The sequence below is a fragment of the Brachionichthys hirsutus genome, chromosome 12 (assembly GCF_040956055.1).
Source record: "Brachionichthys hirsutus isolate HB-005 chromosome 12, CSIRO-AGI_Bhir_v1, whole genome shotgun sequence".
In the NCBI taxonomy this organism is placed as follows: domain Eukaryota; kingdom Metazoa; phylum Chordata; class Actinopteri; order Lophiiformes; family Brachionichthyidae; genus Brachionichthys; species Brachionichthys hirsutus.
In genome coordinates this window covers 12,477,806-12,497,106 of record NC_090908.1, presented here as the reverse complement: position 1 = coordinate 12,497,106, position 19,301 = coordinate 12,477,806, and the positions used below count along the sequence as shown (strand labels likewise).

The window sequence follows — 19,301 nt, the reverse complement described above, 5'->3', positions numbered from 1 at the left end:
TGACTGATGAGAAATCAGCGAACGCGCAGAAGACAAGTTGAGATGATTAAATAAATGAATGAAGAGCTCCATCTGCTGGTTAAAAGAGGGATGAACACATTCATGATCCAAATAAAGAACGATCTAAAAAGAAGAAGCTTTGACTTTGATGGTTCCTTTTTTAAATCACCCCCGACATAATTAAGATTTCCTTTAACCAAACAATGTTTGCAAAAAAAAGAAAAAAAGACTTTAGATTCTGGTAGTAACCTCCAATCACCGCTTGATGGCGCTGCCGATTCAAATCTCACATCAAATGATCACCTGTCGTTTCAGAGCATCCGGATCTCCTGGTTTCAGATGGAGTTTATAGATTTAGATGTTTTTATCCTTGAGTTTGCTTCGAAGAAATGAAAACAAAACCTTTTCTAATCGGGTCTGCTTTTATTCGTCGTGTTTTCAGGCTCTGCTCGACTGAAAATCAGACCTGAAAGAAAGTGAAACAGACGTACTGTATCTTTAAGATCTTTGATGGGATTATAATATCCAAGATTAACAACAAGAGAACTGTGTTTACCCCCCCCCCCCCCCCCCCTCCCCCCCCTGCAGCTACGCCTCCGAGACTGATCCAGAATAATAATCCCCATCTGGAGAACAAACAGCATCTGGGCCTGGAGGGAAGGGACGAGGACGAGTCTCTGCAGGGCGGGCTGCAGATGGTGACGCTGCAGCAGCACTCCTCCAGGTAGCTTCATCATCCTCGTCACCACGGCAACAAGCTAAATACGCGCTTTAGTCTTTTCTAACGGAGAATTACATGAATTCCGACCTATGAGCCCAAGCTTTGAAGGAGAAATTACCCATGATGCACTGCAGCAGGATCGTCTTCATTCCAGGCGGAGACAACTCCTTAACTCCTTCATTCGTGTCGGGGGAACAGATTCTTTACTTCGCTGAATGTTTCCTGACATCTAATAAATAACGCGCCCTTTGCAACCGGATCAGGGTCCAGCAGAACCACTCAGGGTCCAGCAGAACCCACCAGGGTCCAGCAGAACCCATCAGGGTCCAGCAGGACCCATCAGGGTCCAGCAGAACCACTCAGGGTCCAGCAGGACCCATCTAAATACGGTGCAAACAGACTGGGCTTCACGTTAGCGCCTTTCCTCAACTCGTTAGCGTTGCTAATTCGCTTCCCGTTATTGTGTCGTGAAAAGTCTCGACGCTTCTGGTCGAGCCGTCCCAGGAGCCACCGCTCGGCCGTCGGTGTTAATAATTAATGCGAAATGTCCCTTTATTGCGATAAACGATAATCAGCAGGTCTATCAGTTCCACTTTCCCTCAATCCTTAGCAGCCAATTAGCGACTTCATTACTGGAACCGCCGGGCCAGAGAAACGACGCCGCACTGCTGAGACGGTTCATTTCCCCGCTCGCCGTCTGCCTTGTCATGAAGCATTACGTAAAGGTCAGAGGTCAAAACGTCCTGTGTTTCTCTTGAACGCAGCATGGAGGAGACGGTGCAGAAGCTGCTCCAGAACCAGGACTCGCTGGAGGGGCCTCAGGTGGACCCACTGGACCTCATGAAAGCCTACAAGGTACGAGGAGGAGCTCGGGGGGGCGGGGGGAGGGGTGTTAGGCGTTCATCTATGATCCCGCCTCTCCGTGCTTCAGGACAAACTCCTGGAGGAAATGTGGAAGCAGCAGGACAGTCTGGAGGGTCCCGCGGCCGCCGTGGGCGACACGCCCACCTCGCCGGGAGCTGGCGGCGGATCGGAGGAAGATTCGAAGGACGGCAGCCCCCTGCTGGAGCGACTCAGAGCCCTGCAGGTGAAGTGCATTCACTGCATTGAATGATCCATTTTTGTCCATCTCAGGGACCTAGAAGAAAGGTGAAAGTACCGCAGCGATTATCTTCGGCTAGCTCCTCCAACCCTCCCGCTGCTCCGAGGACGAGTCGCCAGCAGCACTCAGTCAGACCAGGCGTTGAGATTTACTGGATTAATCATTCCAGGGGAACGTTTGCGTTTCCTGCCCCCCCCCCCCACCCCCCCCACGGGCGCCCGAGAGGTCCTCGCCGCGGCGTCGAGAACTCCTGACATTTGAAAGCATCGTTCATTCGGAACCGTCTTTCTCGGGATGAACGCCGCGGGGAGGAAGCCCCTCCCAGCCGACTCCTCCTCCCTCTCGCTGTGATTCATTGGGCATTCATCTGTGTTTGCTTCGTCTGCCCAGGCGGAGAACTCGGCGCTGTCGGTGGAAAACGACAACCAGAGGAAGCAGTACGAGCGCTGCCTGGATGAGGTGAGCGTAGACAGACTGCCCCCCCCCCGGCCCGATTTCAGACACGTCTTCCTCCAGGGTCGGAGGGAAAGATGAAAGGAGCCGGCGTCCATCACTATTCTCCTCCTCTTCAGAAATCTAACCTAACTGCAGGCAGATTCCGATAAAACTGAGAGCGTGTGAGGCAACATGCTGTCGGTGTGTCCTCAGGGGGCCGCTTTGGTCCCCGTAGACCCCCCCCCCCCTGATGGCGTTCACACCGGTCGCTCACAGTCGCCTTTCAAATGACCCCCCAACATTACTTTAGGTTTGTGTCTCCTCAGGTGGCGAACCAGGTGGTCCAGGCCCTCCTCACGCAGAAGGTTCGTCTTTGTCTAGGACAGAATGTGGACTCGAGTCCCTTTATGTCTCTAAATCGACTGACCCAATCAATAAAGTGTCTTATGTATTGCCTATATTGTATGAAGGTCAGTACAGCTGAGGTCCTGAACCACAGCCCCCCCCAGTAATCCGCCCGTCTCCTGTTTTGCGGGTGTTTCTAGGACTTGAGAGAGGAATGCGTGAAGCTGCGGACCCGCGTGTTTGACTTGGAGCAGCAGAACCGCATACTGAGCCTGCTGTTCCAGCAGCGCGTCAAAATGTCCACGACTCCCGTCTCCCAGGTAGGAACGCGCGGAGGACCGAGAAGACGCAGACGGGCCAACTGGCCTCCGGGCGGTTTGAATTTCAGATGAGCAGCGTTCCGCCGCCGGAGAGAGACACTCGGGAATCTGTTGGGATGTGCAGGAAAATGGTTCATTTAAGTTTTGTGTTCTTCGGGTCAGAGTTCGCCAGAGTTCACCAGAGTTCACCACAGGTCCCGGAACATGCCTCCTCTGTGCTTGCCTCATGTCATGCTAATCGTGTCAGACTTTTAAACTAATGAAGAGCCGGACTTCCGATCCAATCCGAGGCCAGAAAGTGACAGGTCAGAATTGGGAGCGCCGTTCCTCTAATTGGAACGCCGTGAACCGTGGAGTCGCGGCGTGGCGGATAATTGGCTACGACCTGCGGCGTTAGCCGCCGTGATTGGACCGACTGCACCGTAGAGCGGGTTCGGTTCTTCGGTCAACCAGGCGGCGGCAGGAATAAGGAAGTCAAAGATTACTGATGTTTTTTTTATTTTATTTTATTTATTTGGGACAGCAATTGTCAAAACAAGTCGGATTAATGATGAAGCTAAAAGGAGTTTATCGATGCATCGCTTGCCGTGGTGCCGATGCTCACGGACCTTTAGAACCCGTTCAGGAGGTTCTAGTGGAGCAGCGAGCTGCAGCTATTTGCTCGTTCTCTGGCAGCGCTGAGATTCGGCGTGACGGAGATTTGTAGAGATCACTTTTAGCTTTCCCCCGGCAGACTGTGATGCATCGCTCTGTTTATGTTGCATCGCCGCCGGGCCCGATCTGGCTGCTCTTACCAATAACCAGGCCGCTCGGCGCCGGCCAGACGCATTTTAAACTGATCAGGTCCACTTAGTTTTAGTGTATGTTCAAAGCGTGAATGATGAGATGCGTGATTCATAATGCAGGACGGACAGATTTGCAGAAATTGGCACGGAAAGTTCAGCCCCCCCCTCCCCCGGCCGTTTAGCATGCTACGAGTTTAGCTGCGCGTCCATCCCTAACCTTTTCCGTAAAGGTCAAATATTGCAGACTCCAGTAGGGGGTTCTGTCTTTGCAGGAGAACTGAAAGGAACGCCGCTGAGATGCTGCAAATAAGGGCTGCCCATGCTGACATTCTGCCGGAGTGATTCACAAAGCGTGGTTTTACTGTTAATTTACCGTTTCTTCGTTTCTTCGATGGCCAAATGTTTCCCGTCCTGACGTTTTCCGTCTTCACGTCGGTTTGTCTGAAGGTGTTTCCGGTCATTCTTTAAACGATTTCACTTCATTTAGAATCTGGAAATAGTTTGCGTTTGATTATTTTACAGGAGAATCCATCATCAAAGAGTGAAATAAACAAAAGGACAAAACAGATAAACCGTTTTGTCCTTTGGTGATTTTGTGTGCTCAGAAATTATTCTTATATTCCAGAGCAAAATTAAAATAATACAACGCAACATTGCATCAGCATGAGAAGATTTAAAAGAAAAAAAAAAGGTTTTACGTGCCAAATGCTGCCGTTGATTCACAAATGCAGCGTTTCAAGTTGTGGAGGAAACACCATTAGTGCTGTAAGATAATTAATTCATGCCGAGGGCTTGAATATTAACGACAGCTGTTTGTCACAAACAAAAGTTACGAGAACAATCCTCACATTTAAATCGCTGATCTCAAAGTTTGATTTCGCCGCGGCCGCCTGCTGTGCGGCTGGATTTCTTCCGTCATATCGACAACGATGCCACAGCAAAGGAAATTTAGGACACGACTTTGTGCTTTGTACCCGCTTCATAATTAATTATTAAGCACCGTCGGGGGCCGTTTGGGAAGCATCATAACTTCCACGGCGTTCCTGCGAGCCCCAAACAATCGCGTCTGTCGGACTTGTCCTTGCGATTGAGCCACAAAAAAAGAAGCAGGGGGTCCTTCCCGTGTCCCCATCAGTGATTAGTGATGGACGGTTCAGAGACGCGCCACTCCGGTTGTTAATCAGGTTTGCGGATAACACAGAGGCGATTACGTAATGAATGATTGAAATTGAAATTGTTTTTATCGCCACAGGTGATGCTTGTTGTGTTTCTTTATCGCGGCGCGCCTGTTCCCCCGTCCGGTAGTTAGCAGACGCTTGAGCAGAAGTTTCCATTAATCTTCCTCTCGCATGATCTGAAGCTGAATGTTTGATTTGGACCCGTGGGATTCGCCGGCTTGTGAACATGCCCAGACGCAGACGCACCAACGTATCGCCAAGCGGTCGTTCAGAGCACCAAACAGCCACTGGCTAGCGTGGGCCGCTCGTCTTCCACCGTCCGCCTCCTGCTTGCCCCTCGTCTCGGTCGGCCGGCCACCGAAGTGAACGTCTAGTCGGAATCCAGCCTGGCAGGCAAAACGCTGGGCGGCAGCAGGGAGGAACGAGGGCAGAGGGGGCGAATGTGATGTGAAAAACAAAGCCAGGATGGTTTATTAACAACCAGCGGCCCCGAAGACAAGGCGCTGGATGAGATGCTAGTCGGTGCAGGTCACAGTGAATGAGGTGAGCGCAGTGAACAGGGGGGGAAAGGCTAGACCGGCGAGAACCGGGCCGAGTGAGCGTAACCTTGCTTTGGGCGGGGGGCGCATGGGTGAATTCTGATGAGACAGTGAGATTTAAAATGGACTCAGAAGTCCATGAAAGCTTGAAGTGCGTTGTCCTTTGGGAACAACATACCTTTTAGTAGTAAACAATGGAAGTGATGTCATTTTATAGAGCATAAATTACATTTAGGATTCGTCCTTCGCTTTAAACACTGACCGAAAGCCTTTATGAACCGCATCACTTGTCAAATCTCAGATACCCTTCGACATGCTAGCGGTAATTAGCTTCAAGCTTAATCCTCACACGCGTGGTCAAACGTGGCCTTCTCCCGAAGCACGCGTGAAATAAAGGCCAGCACGGACAATCAAATAATAGGTGAACATCAATGAATGGATCAGATCACGTGATTTGGTCCCAGGCTCCCTGATGCAATTATTTCCTTTTCATATTAATTATTGCTAACAGATGACACTAACGACTTTCAGAGGACGCCTGGCCACGCAGCCGCACAAATAAGCAATGCCATTTTAAATGGGATCACAATTCTTGACTTTCGGGTCCCTCGGAATTGAAACGGCGTCGATGGAAGGAGCGCCTGCAGCGATCCGGCGAGTCCATCGAGAGACCGGACGCTGCAGGAACCGAGTCCTGCATGTGTGAGGGGACCTACGAAGATCCCGTCCACCCATTTAGATCACCCCCCCCCCGACAAATTCATTATCCAGAGCTGTGAACTTTATTATTTTATGAGAAATCAGATAAATATTTTTGCATATTTAAGGAATGTTCATACAACCTGATAATGTTCTGAGTAAATCCACCATCAGAGAAGAAAAGTATCGTCTCCTTCTGACAGCTAGTCGTCACCAATTTCCAGAAAATTGGTGACGATCAGTTCTTCTCTGATATTTTCCAGGAGGTCCAAAGAAATGGAAAAGCTGTCATTCCTTCAGGGAGGTGGCCGAGTCTGCTGAGCCTGACATGCCCACGCAGTAGTGGGAGTGGGAGTGGCAGTGAACTGTCCCTGTCCAGTGCTGGTAGTGAGTACTCCAGTGGCTCCCACACTTGGGCAGAAGGACGTGGATCCTCGAAGCAGGTGAGTTTAATTCATCTTCAATTTGAATAAGAGTAATGTTTTCGTGAAGGCCCATTTTTACTCCGTTTACGTGGACCGTCAATGCCCATATAGTTCCATATGTCTTTTACCTTCTACATCCACAAGAGGGCAGCGAAGAGTCAAAAGTATGACGCTTGTATGAAGAGGCTCTGAAAATATCCCTTGTAAATACAAAGTAGCACACCGTGGTATCGCTTAATTTGTGTTATTTGGGTAAAACCAGATTCATTTTGGAATGCCGGTTCACTGATTGTATGTATATTGTAATGCACAGTGCGCTACAAGCCGGGACAAAAGGATGAGCGTATCGAGCAGACATTCAGCAGCCCTCGAGCAGACGGACCTGGGATGGAAGGAGGGTCACATTCTGAAAGGCCTGAAGCGTCTCCAAATGTGTAACTCCAAAGAGGGATCCTCACTTGCATCTGTAGCACACTGCAAAGATTGTATGACCTCCAATGAGGGCATATATTCACTGGGCGTCAAGTGCGGCCTGCAGGGTAGCCCAGCCAAGAAAATACCTCCTGCAAGTAAACTTTTAAAGGCTGATGCGGGGTTGGCTGCTCTAGACTCGGACGACGCAGAGGACGACTCACCTAAATTACAAAGGATGGATTCCAGTGACCAACCAGCAAAAGAGCATCTTTGTTTGGAGAAACTGGATGTCACAAGGGATGACGACAACAATTTTCAAGAAGACCCTGTTAAAATTTCAGAATACTCTGGTCATTTCCCCTCCCCTGTAACAGACAACTTTTTATTCCTGGAGGGTCCCACAGTAAAACCCGGCGTGAGCCCAACAGATAGTCTTATGCACCTTGAAGAAAAAAGTAAGGACTACCTGGAAAAGCACACGCCTTCAGATATGAAGTTAAGTGACAGGAACAACAACCAGGAGAGGGCAACTGACCGTAAATCCAGACTTGATCTTAAACAGGACAAACTCGCAGTGAAGCAAGTCGAAGAAGAGGCAAGCGACTTGAGCTCGTCTCATCAGCAGACTGCAAACAGAGCTCTGACCTGTGCGAGTTCAGCCAGGCAACGCAGCTCCTCAATGGAGGTACCACACTGCAGAGACCAGGCATGCCAAGCTAGCAGTGAAAGCCACAACTACACCATCTCAGAGTTTCCACAGAGGAAACCAAAACCTCAGCCTTGTGAGTCAGCAAGAAAGGCCTTCATTCTGCGAAGTAAGAGTGCAGATGGAGGGCAAGAACATCATAAGCATACACATTCTCCTCTCCACCAAAAGCTTATCGGGGGTCACAGATCCAAAGGACAGTCAAATCCACCTGGGCACAGTGTTCCTACAAAAAGTACAAACCTCAGCAAAACACATGGTTCAAGCAGGGGAGCATTGTCTAAAGTTGAGAAAGATGAGGTTGCTACCGAATCAACAAGTTCAAGGTCTTTCAAGGGTGTGCAGCAGCAGTCTCCCCTTGCTTCCCATGTGAAACATTCAAAGACTTTCAAACCTCCAGGGATCAGCGAATGCTCAAAAAGTCCAACCAAACAATCTTTGCAAATCGTTAGACATCAGTCTAGCAACGACTCTGTGGAAGAAAGCCTCTATGACAATTTACCCTGTTCTCCACGAAAACAACGACGCAAAGACCAACACTGTGATGTTTCCCATCCAGAACCTCCGTCCCCAGCCCCACCTGCACCCCCAGGTCGAACAGCTTCTCTTCTCCTTAGACCCAGTTGTGAAAGCTTAACGAAAACACCTAAATCCGCAGCTCAGACTCAAAACGCCACTACTGGGAAGATCAACTCCAAAACCACCAAGCCACAACAATCAATCACAACAAAAGATACTCAACATATAGACATGCAAATGGATGCTGAAGGTAAACCGCTCAAGGATGGGTACCATTCCCACTCATCCAATATACCTGCTGTCCCGATTAAAGAGTCACACATTTCAGAATTGGTCCAGTTAGCTGTCGACAGAACTATTACATACCATGTTGAAAATGGTGCACCCTCCATATTGCCAAGTCAGAGCGTCTTACAACGATCCCAACAGAGTAGTAGTGAGCCAAAACTTTCAGAAGTCTGGCCTCAGGTGTATACCAATGCCTACTACCATGGGTTTGCAAATCATCTTCAGAGTTCATCCTCAAGAGCAGTGAAAGTGGCTCTTCCCATAAATGCTAAATCTCATGAGGCAATCTCTGGACAGGAAACCGATACGTTTCTAGTCTTCGGACAACAGGGCAAAGACGACCCAAACTCGATGGCAAGAGGTGCCCACACCTTTCAAACATTTACATGTGATCCTCAGACGATACATGAATGTGGTGCCCATTACAAAGCACGCAGAAAGATCGAGACCCGGTGCAACTCACTGGATTCCGAGCCGGTTCAACCTGTTGTATCAGACCGTGGTGTGATGCTAGATTGGGGATTGGATGAGGAAGGCTGGCTGTTTAAACGGTCCGTGTCTGTGTCAACCAGACCTCCCATTAAGCCAATAATGGGTATGAATGGGGCCAAGGCTCGTAGCCAGAGTTTTGGCGCACGCTATATGGACAGACCGAGTTTCAACAGATCTGGCAAGGTCCGTACCCAGATCAAAACACACTCAGGGAGCTCCTTGAACTGTCTTAGTGACGTCCTTCCAGGAAGTATGAGCTGCTCCAGTAGCTACCATTGCCCAATGAATCGATCCCTTTTGAGCAACTTCTTGATTGAAGAAGGCTTGACAGTTCCCTCACATTTGGGGTCCTCCAGTGAAAGACTTCAAAGCCTCAAACAACAACGAGAGCAGGCTAGGCGCCTTCAGATTGAGCAACAATTTTCCAGTGCTTTTGGTGAGCCAGTTTCCGAAGAACCAGAGAGACAAAGTATTATAACCACAATCGAAGAGAAAGTGATGCTTGGCATAGAGGAGAACTTACACAAGACACAGGAACAGGAGAGAAGCAGTGAAGCGAAGCAAAAATCTGGCTCATCGCTGGCAAACTGGTTTGGTTTCCGTAAAAGTAAGCTTCCTGCTCCGAGCAACAAGAAGGCCGATCCCTCAAAAGGGAAAGACGACAAGAGAGAGCAAAAGATTACATCGCTGCTGGGAGGAAAGCAGACAAAGTCTGACAAAAAGAGAGACAGAAGAAAAAGCGATGGATGGAAAAGACTGGTAAGAAATCTTTTGACTCTCGGAATACTGTGCTATAGAGATATTCCCTTTCATGGACAGTTTTAGTGGCTTTAGATACATTTGTCAGTGTCCACAGCCCTGGGACAAGTTGAGACACATTTCATACAGAGAATTGCAGCCAGGTTTGAAAAGATATAGGGTAATTTATCAGCCAAATCACCCTGGGCATGTTGAGTCAATATCGGACAATGTCAGTCTGCTGCAGAGTGTTGACAGACTCTTTTCTTTCAGCTCTGTGGGGAGAAGAGAGTCTCATGACACAGTGCGTGCATGCATCTCGATGCCCTGTCCAGGAATGTCCCTGAATGAGATACAAGGACACACTGACATCCTCGGAGACCCAAAGGTTATTTACCTCATGCATTGTTTTATTGGTGCACAGCTAGTTTCAGTTATTTTCACACAATGTCTCTGCAGAAGTGTTCTTTTATGTGCATTAATGACTTTTGACGTAAGAGACAAACAACAAAACAACACAACATTTTCAGGAGTCCAATATGCTAGCCTAGCCTTACACGTTCATCTTGAGGAGCATGTCAAGCTAATACAATGCTATGAACCGGACAGAACAAATAATATCGGCAAGCAACGAGGTGGTTATTCATCGAGTCATCTCATTATGACTCTGACACTGTCAAGGTTAGATGTTCTTTGCCAGTCAGCTCTTAGAATACAATAAAGGGTCACTGAAAAAAGCAAGAAGCATGTCTAATAGTACTCTGCATGTGTAAGTATAACAGATAATGTGGGTAACGTCTCTTTGTCCTTCAACAATGCAAAGATGCAGATGATGAACCCGAGAGCCGACGGTGAAAATGGATCCACGGTGAAGAGCCCCAACCAGGATGCTGTCATAGGTCAGACTTTTCTATTTCCTGTTGTGTAGTTACTTTTCAGAAATCCTTTCGTTCTAGTTACTTCAAAACAGTAATGGACGCCCCCTCAAACATCCCGATACGAAGCTAACTCAGAAATGTTAGCGTTGTCATTCTAGCCTAAAGGTTTTATCTGTGCTTACCGTTTTGCAGTTTGCAGACAGAAGTGAAGACCAAATATGACAGATGTGTGTAAGTCATGAATGCGATGGATATGCTACCATTTCAGCATGACTGTACTTCACAAGTCTACCCTTTACTGGGGGCGTTGTATATACGTAGCGTTGACGACTCATCCTTGCCGATCCATGCACTGATAATGCGCATGCACGGGTTCATCCAATCGAGATGAACCTCTTCACCCTGGGGGGCCAACTTCCATCCTGGACAGGGTTAGGAGACTAACTGGTTGAATTTTGTCACTATTTCTAATTCCCAAATGCGTGAAAGTCTCAGACGTAATAATCAAAGTAGAAAAACGTGACTGTTGAGACAGAAGGAGGTCGAAAAGTAAAGTTTGGCTAAAGCCACATGTATTCCAGCATTTTGAACGCTGCTGCTCTTCCATTGGTTGTTGGGTTTCATGGCTTCGTGTTTAACACCTGCTCATTAGGAGACGGGCCCAAATCTGGAATTAGCAATCATCCAAACACTCAGGCTCCCCTTGACTCGCAGCTCAATAACGCTTTGGTGCAGATGTAAACACTTTTCTTTCCCCACTTACCGCCTTGTTGAAAGCATAGGTGACGATCCAGCCAAAAAAAAAAGGGAGACAGAATGGGTAAGTAAGAGAGAGAAACCCGACAGGATGTAAAACGTGATGAGTTTATTTCATTGCAGTCTATTTAATTATGTCCACATCCCTTTGGTAGCGGACTAGAGACAGACTGCTGAGTTACGCCATCGCCAAGGCGCCACAGAAATCACGTATGTTCCATTCCGACCGGCGCCTACCTCGAGTTCATCACCTCATTAAGATTTCAACGCTGCGCCAGCTCAGCACAATTGAGTCAATTAATTTGCATTTAGCCGAGAGTTAAATGAACGTCATAAAGCTTCACAAAGGTGATGAAGCAGTTTTTATCATATCTACAAAACATCACGTTTGGGAACAATCTTTACTGCACAAACTAAACTTTCGAGGAGCCCGACGGATACAGACTTACAGGAACCGCCAACAGGTTGTTCCTCTTTTTGCCATAAAGAAGAAGTCCGATCAAACCAGGAATCAAATATGAGCCATGATCCTGTCAATACGATTCTAATCTAAAATGTTTCCAGCAATACATTTTATGAATGAAACGAGCGAAACTCGCCCGACCCGATTCACAGTGGGTTGCCCAGTTGAATGCTTTTGGCCTATTTTGGAGGTTTTACATTGGAAGCCGTTTTTTTCTGGTCACATGGCATCACCACGGAAAAACAACAACTCTAAACCTTAAAACGTTCCAATCAGAAGGTGGTTGCTGCAGTGTTATGCTGTGACATCGGGCAGATATTGATCGAGCTCGGTGCAGCCTGAAGGGACGAGGGGGATGAAAACCCATGTGCATGTGGAAGGCTTGTTGAAACCAATCACCTCTCAGCATCTGTGTTCTGTGTTCTCCCTTTCCAGGGAAGACTGTCGCAGCGATTCTTGTTAACGTCCCACTTTAGACCGAACCGATCAATAGCAGCTCCGTTCGGTGTCCTCTCTTAGTATTTGCTGCCGTTTATTACTGGATGTAAATAACCATTGTTATCTGAAGTGGTGCTTCGCTAACAGACGTAGACTGTTGAAGCCAATTCTCAATCAGCCATCAGCACATTAATGTGTCGAGCTAAATAAAGCTGCTGTGAGCTAGCAACGTGTTTTTCAAAGCTCTGCTGTCTGACATTTACAAGTATTCTGTGATTATTATAGCAGCTTCTCTGTAGCTGAGAGGTATTTTATGTTTTTATAGTCTTGAACTGCATTTCCACGGAAACAAATAGCTTCAGCTTTATATGCGGACGCTTTCCTCAGTCACATTTGGTTTAGCAGTTAGCGTGACATCACTTATAAAGCGGCAAATCAGAAAAGCATCAATCATTTGGAGAGCTCTGGCTTCAAGATGAGATCAGGAAAGTGAAGAAAAATGAGCAGAGGAGGGTCTCGGGTGAACCCGCCTTAATTAATAAGAAGGGGAGCAGCTGGTGCCGCCGCTCCAGCGAGTGATTGCCTACAGGTTACCGCCACGGGGTAGATATCAAACCGCCAGGCTGCTTGGCAACAGCTCGAGGATACCTTCTCCTATCCCGGTTGTGTGCTAACTGGGCGGACGGTTGCTGGGATGCAAACGAGTTTCTTCGATAGAAGAAGTTTCACTTTGACAGAAAAGTCTCTGAACTCTAAATATTTTAAAAAGGCACAAAGATTAGACAGACTTTGGGTGTCTCGTGTAACCGTGATTTAAAGGCGGAACTCCGGAGGCACGTGTTGGACACGCGAGAGAAAGGTACAGAAAGTCGAGCTTTGACAGTTATGTTTTAAATGCTTCTAATAAGATACACACCTTTGCAGTGTGTTTGCATCTCATGTGCCATTTTGTACATTTCATATCCACAGTGTGATCAGCGCATGCTCGCCGCCGCACGCCCATTAAAGCAGTGGTTCAAGTGGGCTTGATTCGCATTGGCCGAGCCGTTCTCTTTGGCAGGGTTGCATGTACGGGGGAATTAGCTGCCCTGCTTATGCATAATCAGATTGTCCTGAACCACCATTTTTTTGACTCGTCTGAAAGGACAGGAGTCCCCGTTTGTCGCACAACTCCGGGATGTGCTGCTTAGAGCTCAAACCAACAGTGAGGGAAAACAGGACAAGAATAAGAAGGAGGCCCGAGGGAAACAATCAATTATTGATTGGTAAAGCTGGTCTCGTTTGATAGCGAAAGCTCTTTCACTGATTCACAACTTCAGCTGTCACCTCTGACCCAGGACAGCTTCCTCCCCAAGAGGAACAGCCGTAAGCAGATGAGTTTATATTTTATAGGTTTCTGTAGCTCCACTTCAACCATGGTTACCCCGTCGTTTCATCCCTGCTCCCTCTCTTTCCCTTCATCCTGAGCCACTTCAACTGTTCTCCCTGTGCCGCAGGCTTTGGCTGCCAGATGCGAACGTTGGACAGTGGAATTGGGACCATCCCCCTCCCCGAATCCTGCTCCTTCTTCTCCTCCTTCCTGCACCTCCTCCCAAAATCCTCATCAACCCCAGAACAGTCTCTCAACCTTCCTCCGAGTGAGGACATGTCACCTTCCCCGTTACCCCGGTGGAGAATACCCACCGGATTGAAGGACGGCAGCCGCGCAGGGGTGCCAAACTCCCTGTCCGACTCCTCCGTGACCCGTGTCCGGTCAGTGCCTTTCCCCACTGTGGCCTTCCTCCAGCCCATCCAACCCCAGACTCAACCCATTGTGACCTCTGCCAGTGTGTATGATACCCAGTGCAGGTTACCCCGACCACCACAAGGTACAGTAAGCCACGTGGACTGAGATGATGCTGGTATCTGATATTCTAGCACAGGACCAGCTCTGATGCAACAAAAGTACACAATTAACACCACAAATTGTATAATGTTAGCTAAATGCGCCTTGACCTGGGAATTAACCCACAATTCACAAACAAAACTCACAAGAGCCATTTAATAAAGCTAACATCTGCGCAGGTCTGCCATAGAAAATTAAGCTAAGATAGGCTAAGCTAAACAGTGTCACAGACACAGAACTCCTTTTGTGACTAAATATTTCTGTGGTTTTTGAACATTGTTGGACAATTGGATGTTCGTATATGCAGACAAAAAATACACAATATTAGGCATCTAGTGCAGAAGTAAATGTTACGCCTTTAAAGCAACCTCCATTGTCTCTCCATGCCTGAAAAAAGTGTTCCGTTTCTCCTCTTCATTTCAGGCGGTTGTCACTTTAGAGTCAATGATTTCAATTTGTCATCTTTCAAGATGTCAGCCACCGCTCCTCCAGCGTCACGCAGATCTAGCGGTCTTTGAATTGAGAGTGATGATCTGGCTGTCTTTGAAGTCGGTTCTGTCAATCTGCTCTGCTGATGCCACATTTCAGTCAGACGGGAAAGCGAATCAGATCTGACTGCTGAGAAATCCCCTGAAATCAGTTTCATTCTGTGTTTTTTTTCCCCAGGTGGATTGGAACCAAAAAAGTTGCCCTATGTCAAATCAAAAACGCGAACTACTACGAGCCAAAAGGCAGAACAGACGAGACTTCAGCTTGCCAACTGTAAGACACTTAAAATAGTCTGTGTTCAGTCATCAGTATTATTATCTTTTATTCAGTGTTCTTTTTAGATTCAAGGTTATCATTTCTGAAAAGTCACAACAAAAATGTTAATTCCTAAGTCCGTATTGAATCCATTCACAGAAAGTTTATTGCTCCATTAAATTAGAGCTCGTTTGACTATTGTAATAAAAACTCTCCAAATGCCAGGGTCAAAGACAAATTAAAAACAGAATTTTGTTTTTGTTTTTAAACGCTTGTTGAAAAGTTCTGTGATGTTTTATTCACTCCTCACATGACAAATGTCGAATCCGCTCTTGGCTTGTCAAGACAAATTCAGACTTTTTTTGACATTGCAGAAGGAAGAAGAAAGCGATGAAGATGAGAAAGTTCTCTTTTGAACTGTGCCGTGCTGCCGGATCTGACTCTCCCCTTCTTCCATTTCAGAGTTCACGAAGCGGAATGAACCAACCTGAAGCCGGGATTCAGGCAATCAGCCGGATTCATCACACGGTCGATACGTAAATCCTACAGATTACACACGAGTCCGTGAATCAGGAGGAAACGCTCAGAACTGAAAAAACAAGTGAACTGGGCGTGGCAGGCTCCCACCTGTCCGAGTAGCCTTCCAGGTGTAGCGCTAAACCTCTGCAGCTCATTGGCTTGGATATATAAATGTAGGAACCAGAGTTAAACCCACACCAATAAAACCCATTTACAAAACGTGTTTTTCCAGGTTAGCTATCGTAGCATTATGGTGGCTACGTGTGATCGTCGCGTCTTGAGGCTCACTCGCATCAATTGCTGTGCAAAAACATTTTTCAACAGAATTTTTGTCTTTTCTTTTCTTTTTTAACCGCTAGCTGTTAGCGCTGCTTTGTTCGCTCTGGTCGTTGCCTCCATGACAGCTTCTGCTAAAAGTCCTTAGCTTCAAGAAAAAATGCTCAACGCAGTCGTAAGGAGCTGCTTAACAATCGGATAATTCATTTTGAAATCCAGCGACATTAGCATGTCATCTGATTTCAAGCAAAGCACTTGCAGATATAGCATTTCTAGCTAGTCAGTAGTAAGATCCATACAGTTCAGATTGAACTGTATGGATCTGACTTCCATCTTTATGTACAGCACTAACTACCTTGCATGCAACCACCTTCTCAATGTAACCACAGAAATGCACTATATTGATTTTTCACGTTTCATGACGTTATAGAGAAGGCCTTTTAAATGCACCTTCCATAATAAGCGCAAAGTCTTTTAAAGCTAGGCGCTGCAGTCTAATGAAACCTTTACAAAAGGTATTTTCCACAGTTATGACATCAAGACATTTTGCATGCAACCTTCGTCATGAACCACCTGTAGGCACGTTGTGGACGTTGTTGTGCTAGCTCAGGGAAAACACCATTTACCGTCTCTGATAGACGCTGTGGATTCGAAACGCAAACCTCAACTTTAACACGTACGACTGCCGGATGTCACGGAAACGCTTCAAGAACACAACCAGAACTCGATATTTCCCTCTTCGGCTTTTGTCTGTACATTTAACTGTAAGCTAGCTCACTGCGGTTTCTCTCTCTAATACGTATGCTGTGTCCTTTTCCGGTGACGTCTTTTGGTGTTTCGAATGCATCCCCGCACATTTGGCAGCTGCTTCGCAGTCTTTTCCCTCTTCGTCGTGTCGGTATTTGCCAAAACACATATTGCCAAAATCACATACTCAGAAAATGAATGCAAATAAATCTACATATCAAACCTGTCATGGTGACTATAGCCATATTCTTAATGCGACGTACAGCTGTGGAGCACCGTCATGTTGCACAATGTCTTTATTCATGTCTTCTCACTATTTACCTCTTTTAATCTTTACTTACTCACTACACAAATACACTGGAGGTGTTATCGTCATCACGATCAAACCAAACACTGGTTTATTGGCGTACAGGTGAGATGAGGCGTCGACAGATCAGGGATCTGATTGGCTGTACTGATACGGGTAGATGGAGCATGGCGTCTGATTTTAATCTCACAAGAGTATTGTATTTTTTTTTACATTTACTCTGATGCTCTGTATTTGTACTCAGCAGCGATGAGTACAATCTGACATTTATTGCACATGTTGTTTCTCACTATCGCAGTTATTCTTCTAAATGTTTGGTTTCAGACCCCAGTAATAATAGTGATGTTTTTGTGTGATGGTCACCTTAGCATTGAACATTTTAAATTGATGATGTTCTTTGTTTTATGTAAAAGAAGAAAGGAAAAATAAAATATTTCAATATGAATAGAATATTAAGGGCGTGTTCTTGTGGTCTGTTGTGGCCAGCTGAATTTATGTGGCCCTAATAAAGCTCTTGATTTTCCATTAACTCCAAAGGACAATTGGATGAAGAACGCTAAAGTTAATCCGTGCGATGCAGAATTCTGTGAGGCGGATGTTGTCAAGTAAAAAGTAATTAAGTAGAATAAAAGTAGAAATATAGGAAAGTGTGTCTCCACATCGGCAGCCTGAGGTCAGGACTCCCATCTCCCGGTTTGTGTTGACATTTCTTATCATCCATCTATGAAGCCCGTCATAAACTTTCCCAGAAGTAAAAGCAAGAGTCTGACATTTGGAGAAATACTCCCATGAACATTTTCAGAGTTATCTCTCTATAAAAAAGTTATAGTTATTACACTATAAAAAAGAAGAAGCAGGAGCTGAGAGGTTACCATAGCTTAGCATAAAAACTAAAACAGGCCTGAGATAAAACTCACCCCATGCAGCATTCCAGGTCTCGGGACATCTGGACCAGACTCAGAACCAAAGCAGTTCTATTTTCCCTGCATCTCCTCTCAGAGGCCCGGTTGATCTGTTCCTGTTTAAATGTAGCTGAACCGATAAACGCGAAGCCCCTTTCCCTGCCTCAGCTTGAGTGTGTTTTTTCGATGCAATCAGTTCATTCCCGTCACCTGTGCTCCTGTCATCACCTGGAACTCGTCTCCTATCAGACCGTACTCGCCTTCGTCTCTGCCCTGCCAGATTGTTATGATTCCTACCTTCCAAATTCCAAATTCACATCCCGTGTTTCGACCCCTATCCTGATTTGTCCGCTGGTTCCGACTGACTACCCGGTTTTGGGTAATAAAGCTCAGTTTCTGCTTTGGTCCCTGACAAGGCCCTGAGTTTTGTCTGCAGGCCCGTAGCCTGCGAGGTAAAACCGTGGGATTATAAGGTACCATCCTCTAATAACTGCTGGCTCAGGCGTTATGGGGGCTCTTGTAACCTGCAGCTTTCACTGTCACAGTAAATTACTCTTTGAAATAATGGCTCCCTTTTGATTTGAAGGTCCTGATTTAATAACCACGCCCGCATCTGATGCCGCTCCGAACACGAGCTCGCATGTCAGACCTAAATTGAGTTAATTTTTGAGCGTTTCTGTCGAATAAGCTTTCCTTCCTCCTTTAACATGCAGGGCACGGGATGCCCTAGAGAGCTCTGTGCGTAAAGCCTCCCAGAGCGCCATCCGTCATGTTACGACTCTCCTACTCACAAGCTCTGCCGGATGCCGCTGTCAGAAACCGTTTTTCAATCCAATGCATAAAAAAAGTAAATGAAGTGACGCACTTGTACTGTTTTCTTCTGCAAGCCCTGGACGGTCATGTGATGCTTCACCAGCTTCCCAGCGGGGGGGGGGGGGGGGGGGTTACTCCCGTGTACCAGCGGGGCTTAATTACTTTCCTGGACAACTCATTTAAGACTCACTGTAAATCTTCGCGTTGCCTAAAGTTCGGGCACAGAGGGGATTCATAACATTTAAACTTGTCCTATCTTGTAATTATACAACTTCCAATTAAGCTGATTAGGACAGTAAATCACAAACAACAACTCTGCAGAGCAAACTCTGTCTCATCCGCTGATTAAAAGAGAGACGTATCAGTTCCAGTTCTCATCTTTAACAGTCGCATTTTAAAGAAACAGGACTTAATGGTAAAAAGGTTTTTGAGAAAAAGAAAATGTGTGTGTGTGTGTGTGATTCCTCTACGCTCCATAAACTAATTAAAAACACATCAGTGAGCTGCAGCCGGTGACTTGGTCCTTCGCTGCCACAGTAGTTGGTTTTAATCCTGCTGCTCAGATACGACCATCAAATATGCATTTAAATATTCCCAAACTTGTCTCTGCCTTTGGAAGAAGCCATTAATAATAATGTCACATGACATAATATATGAGAATTTGACATCTCTGTGCGTTTTCCCAGCGCATGCTGGGCTGTGATCTGCGTTACAGCGCAGCTCGGAGTTAATTTGCTTTTACCTCCTGAACGTGGCGTTAAATATAAAATCACAAGAAAACCAGGCGAAGCTGTAAATCACTCGAAACAAGAGTCTAAAAGTCATTTTCAGCGCAATAAAAACTCTGATTGGAGTCCTTGGAGGTCA

The 19,301-nt window shown here is 46.6% G+C and overlaps 1 protein-coding gene across 1 annotated transcript; it reads left to right on the top strand.

Annotated features, from left to right (window-relative positions):
* Nucleotides 1-695: 695 nt before the first annotated feature.
* LOC137901941 (nck-associated protein 5-like) lies at nt 696-15,286 on the top strand. The gene is given in 14 exon segments (XM_068745976.1): nt 696-724; nt 1,486-1,576; nt 1,653-1,808; nt 2,214-2,282; nt 2,585-2,623; nt 2,804-2,923; nt 6,388-6,567; nt 6,863-9,712; nt 9,714-9,727; nt 9,980-10,094; nt 10,530-10,605; nt 13,738-14,109; nt 14,793-14,905; nt 15,245-15,286. Coding segments are annotated over 14 exon segments (4,266 nt in total).
* The last annotated feature ends 4,015 nt before the right edge of the window (nt 15,287-19,301 follow it).